This window comes from Harpegnathos saltator, unplaced genomic scaffold (genome assembly GCF_003227715.2).
Source record: "Harpegnathos saltator strain DR-91 unplaced genomic scaffold, Hsal_v8.6 scaffold63, whole genome shotgun sequence".
Classification (NCBI taxonomy): domain Eukaryota; kingdom Metazoa; phylum Arthropoda; class Insecta; order Hymenoptera; family Formicidae; genus Harpegnathos; species Harpegnathos saltator.
In genome coordinates this window covers 439,024-444,008 of record NW_020230460.1, presented here as the reverse complement: position 1 = coordinate 444,008, position 4,985 = coordinate 439,024, and the positions used below count along the sequence as shown (strand labels likewise).

The following is a 4,985-nucleotide window of genomic DNA, read 5'->3' as shown; positions in this document are numbered from 1 at the left end:
AGGATATTCATGGAAAGAAGGTCATGCTGTGCATTTGATAGGATCAAGTCGGTGTAATATATTATGAGCTGCTGCCACCGAGTCCAAGTATTAATGCTGAACGCTACCGACGACAATTACTCAATTTAAATCGAACACTCAAAGGAAACCGCTCGCAATATGCCGAAAAACATGACAAAATTATTCTTCTCCATGACAATGTTAGACCACATGTGTGACCAGTGAAGGAAATCTTGGAGAAATTTGAATGGGATCTCTTACCCTACTCGCCCTATTCACCAGACATTGCTTCTTCAAATTACCATTTGTTTCGGTCGATGCAGCATGGTCTTTCTGGGCAGCACTTTAGATCTTTCGAAGATATCAAAAAATGACTTGATGACTGGATTGCCTAAAAAAAACCTGAATTTGTCTACCGCGGAATCCATGTGTTCCCCGAAAAGTAAAAAAAAGTTGTAGCTTCCGAAGGACAATACTTTGAATGAAATATAATGTACTAAATATTTTGAATGAAATATAATGTAATAACCATTCTTTTAAAATAAACATAAGTTTTTGTTGCAAAAAACAGCGAAAATTTATTCAAGCACTTAATATATAAATGCATCAAAATCAGTGAGAAATCAGTTGTATCTTCCCCTATTCCCTTATCAGTATATTCTTCTCTGAAGTAATCGGAGCCTTTTCAACAGTTGATCCGGTATGCAATGGCCTTCTATACCGCTATAATACACACGATAAGAAAATGAGCCAAACTGTTTACAGTTAATTCTTTATCTATTACTAATTGTAAATTGAACATATAACTTTATTATTATTGTACACATGTTTGTGTTTCCGAATGCATATGATAAATAATAGTATCATGATCGCCATTTGTTACTGCGTAAATTGTTATTTTGGCATATTTTTACATGAAATATAAAATATCTCGTAAATTATTAATTGTTTTATAACTGTAATTCAATATGTTTGTATACAGAATATAAGTAGGAGAATAATCATAAGTAAAGTAAATTATGAAGTTCTGTCATACGTTATTATAGTCGCGCTGCCTTTTTAACAGTAATTCTGTCCTATTACAGTTATGAAAAATTCAGGTTAGCATAAATACTTTCGTCCATTACTCCAATCGATACATAAAAATCGATCCGACATTGTACAGAGACCAAGCCGATAAAATTGATATCATATGGTCTGTTCTCTGTAACTGCACTGTTGAACTGGTGCAATAAGTTAAAGTGAGACAAATATAGGTTTTCTCACTCTAACTTATTGCACCAGTTCAACAGTGTAGCTACAAAGAACAGATCAATAATGAAGCAAATTACAAACATAATTCTATGAATTTTCGTTGCGTGATATGTAGTGCATCTTATTCGATTTTGAAATTAAACACACTAACGGCTCTGAAATCTATCGTTCTCGAGGTGCTGGCTCACGAGTATCTAATTTATCAAATTCTACACGAAAAATAGGTTACCAGAACATACTGTCTCTCTTCCAAATGATTTTGTGAGACAGAACTCTATTCATATACATTATTTTAGATTCAACATATTTGGATAATAAATAACAATACAATGAAGTTGCAGTTCGATTTGATGCAGTCGTCGATCATCGTACTATATGACGACGGCGTATTTTAAACTCCTTCTTCTCCCAGCCCGAAAGGACTTTCCGCAGCCGTCTTGAAATAAACAGTGCCGCTTCTGCAAGACAAAAGAGGAAAATGAGAGTTACGTGTCTCAGAACACACTTTAACTCTATAACAAGTACATTCTATTTTCTTTTAAATTGATTCTTAAAAGTCCTTTTGCTTACGCAGTATTCGGAGTTCCGTAACCCATGATGACCTGAGTATTATTGTTACACTCGCCAGATAAAAAGTTATCCCATGAAGAACATTCCACCCCCAGGAAGGCTAACTCATTGTTCACAGACTCAGCGTAGATTTCACAGCAACGTTTATGACTGCAGATATCTGAAACGACGGACGATCAAAATAAAGTATCATTTATTTGCTTCACAGTTCGAAGGTACATCGTACATACCATACGGGTAAATATAGAGAGCTCTCTGACAACCGGGTTGTAAACGATAACCGCCGTTCGGGAAGAAATCCACTGTGCCTCTATTTAGGTTAATACCGTAGTATCCTTGGTCTGTATGTATGATGTCTACGAAACGCGCGTCAGAGGACGAGAGACAGAGCTCCGGATAGTCATTAAAGTTAGGCCCTGCAGGGTCCAAGCCTTCCAACCAAAAAGACGTTATATACAGGGTGTTGGTAACTGATCATGCAGACGAAAGTTGGAGATCGATTGGGTGTAACCGAGAAGAAAAGTCATGTACCATAATGTCAAATTGCAGTTAAACAAGGCGAGTTCTAACCCAATTTTCAAAGTGAATTTTCAAAATTCTAACTTTATTAATGAAATATTTTCAAACCTGACTTTATTAATGAAATATTTTCAATCCTGACTTTATTAATTAAATATTTTCAATCCTGACTTTACTAATTAAATATTTTAATTATCATTCTCCCCCCTCTTTATTGATACCCCCTCTTATTGATACCCCTCCTCCCCAGAATTTTTTGATTCTATGGGGTAAGATGGCGACCGTGACGTCACGTATATGTCCAGAGAAAAACGTGCCGGGATGTAAATTGTGAGTTGTACATCTTACATAACGTTATGATTAATTCTTCTATACGCATCGGGGGAGATGATGACTTGTAAAAATTGGCCTGCAGAAATCTTTGAATGTCAACACGTTGCCCCATTAGCGCATTTCAAGTTTTGATCGGCTGCTAAATACATAGGAAAGTCAAAATCGTTCATCGCTAATTGGGTTCAGCAATCATAAAAAGATAAAAAATATCGATGACTTGCCAGAACGTGGCTCGATAGGCAAAGTGACGTCGAATATGGAAAAAAATTGTGAATTTAAGCGGAACCCGACCTTAACATTGCGACAAGGAGCAGCAAAATTAAAACAGAAGGATATAGAAGTATCACATACAACTATTCGAACCCATCTCCTTGCGCATAACCTCAAATATCGAAGCACAAGTGAAGAAACCACTGCGAAAAACATATGACGAAAAGACTCGCTTGGGCAAAGGAAAATTTGGACCGAGATTGGAGCAACGTGATCTTTACGGACGAAGCTTCTGTTTGAGGATATATATTGCCATCCGACGTTCCTGGTCAACCTTGACCAATAGATTAATACAACGGACTGTTAAACACCCTGTAAAAGTTCATCTTTGGGGCTGCTTTTCAAAACAAGGTTTTGGAGCATTACATCTGTTTACATACAATTTAAATGCTCCGAAAATGCTTAAAATTTATGAGAAGTGTTTGTTGCCGATTGCTGAACGATGCTTCATAAAAAAAAAACGAAGACTGGATCTTACAGGAAGACAACGACCCAAAACCCGGAGCAAGCTTTGCACCGAGTGGAAAGAGCAGTCTGGCATTGTCACACTTGATTGGCCACCACAGTCGCCAGATGCAAATCCCATTGAAAATGTGCGGGCATATCTCAAGCACAAGCTTCGAGGAAAAAGTGTGCACTTTGAAGCAGCTGACACGACAAATTCGTCTCATTTGGAGGTCTTTACCGAATGAATACGTAGTCAACTTAGTGGAAAGTATGCCTCGGAGATGCCAGGCAATTATCAATGCCGGTGGTGACTGGACTCATTATTAATGGTATAGCATTTTTCTTCTCATGGAGTACAACAAATCCATGTACTTAAAAATCATTAAAAATAAATTTTTCTACACATTAACCCGTACACGCTCTTACTTTACAGACTGTATCATCAATCTCGCTAGATTCGCTCACAGGTTATATTCTCGAGGTTGATTTGGAATATCCCCAACACCTGCATAATGCACACATAGATTTACCGTTCTATCCGATGCAAACGAAGCCCCCGAGCAAAAGGCAAAAAAAACTCCTTGCGACTTTATATAATAGGCAGCGTTATGTTATTCATTATCGCAACCTGCAGCAATGCACACGCAATGGTCTTCGTATCGGAAAGATTCATCGCATACTCCAATTCGCACGATGTCCATGGCTACGCAACTATATAGAATTAAATATACAGTTTCGAACGCATGCAACAAACGATTTTGAGAAACATTTATACAAATTGATGAACAACACGGTATTCGGCTGTTCGGCTGTTCTGCGTCCTGCGTCCTGCGGACTCCGCGTATTCTAGCCCCTTTTATAAATAGAGCGAATTGATTTTATGTTGCTCGCTACACTTTAAATATTATATTCAACAAACATGTTCCGCGATATTTCGAGCACGATGACATCACATACCGATTTCCTTTTTTTTATCTCCCTCTAGACCAAAGTCCTCTAGTTGTTTGTCAAGAAAATCCACTGAGTCACTTTCCGGATTGACCAGTCGATATCTGATTTCGTTAATCCTCACGAACTCACAACTTTTCCACATCCCGTCATATTACCCAATAATTCTCACTAAACCTAACGAGATGACGAAAACTCCTATCGCCATAGATACCTCATCCTTTACAACAATGCAACGCAACTCCAAAATCCCACCTCTGGAAAAGTTCTAATAAACCTTGGACCCCTGCACCCTGGACCTGACGCAACTCTAAAACCCAACCTCCGAAAATGTTAACAACAAAGTTCTAATAGATGGAGATAGACCTTAGATCCCCGATACAATTTCCACAACCCCATCCTCTCAACCGAGGTGACGTTTTAAGTAAAATGAAAAGTCTAGCACATTATTCGCCTGACCAGCACACGAATTAGAACGACAAGTTCGGCATTCTGATACTTCTCTTTTTGTCGTTTGATTTTGAAAGTTTACACTCAGTTTTAATTATTATCTGCTATCTAAGGAAAAAAAAACACATAGTTGTGTGTAACATAACCGGTGCCGAATTGGAAATCTGTGAGCGACAGAGCCAGCGTTGCACACC

General features: G+C 37.9%; 1 protein-coding gene across 1 annotated transcript; it reads right to left on the bottom strand.

The window, feature by feature from the left end:
* Positions 1-871: 871 nt before the first annotated feature.
* Positions 872-4,486, bottom strand: LOC112589849 (phospholipase A1 member A-like). Its single transcript, XM_025304636.1, has 4 exons — positions 4,351-4,486; positions 2,055-2,294; positions 1,825-1,984; positions 872-1,712 (listed from the first exon to the last, which is right to left on the bottom strand). Exons 1-4 carry the CDS (start codon positions 4,484-4,486, stop codon positions 1,646-1,648), a joined length of 603 nt encoding a protein of 200 aa, XP_025160421.1. The 3' UTR covers positions 872-1,645.
* Between the last annotated feature and the right edge of the window lie 499 nt (positions 4,487-4,985).

Coding starts and splice junctions, on each gene's coding strand:
- LOC112589849 (XM_025304636.1), bottom strand. CDS start 4,486: ATGTGGAAAAGTTGTGAGTTCGTGAGGATTAACGAAATCAGATATCGA. Junction 2,295..4,350: donor AGATAAAAAAAAGGAAATCG/GTATGTGATGTC, acceptor CTGCATGATCAG/TTACCAACACCCTGTATATA. Junction 1,713..1,824: donor TACGGAACTCCGAATACTGC/GTAAGCAAAAGG, acceptor TTTGTCTTGCAG/AAGCGGCACTGTTTATTTCA.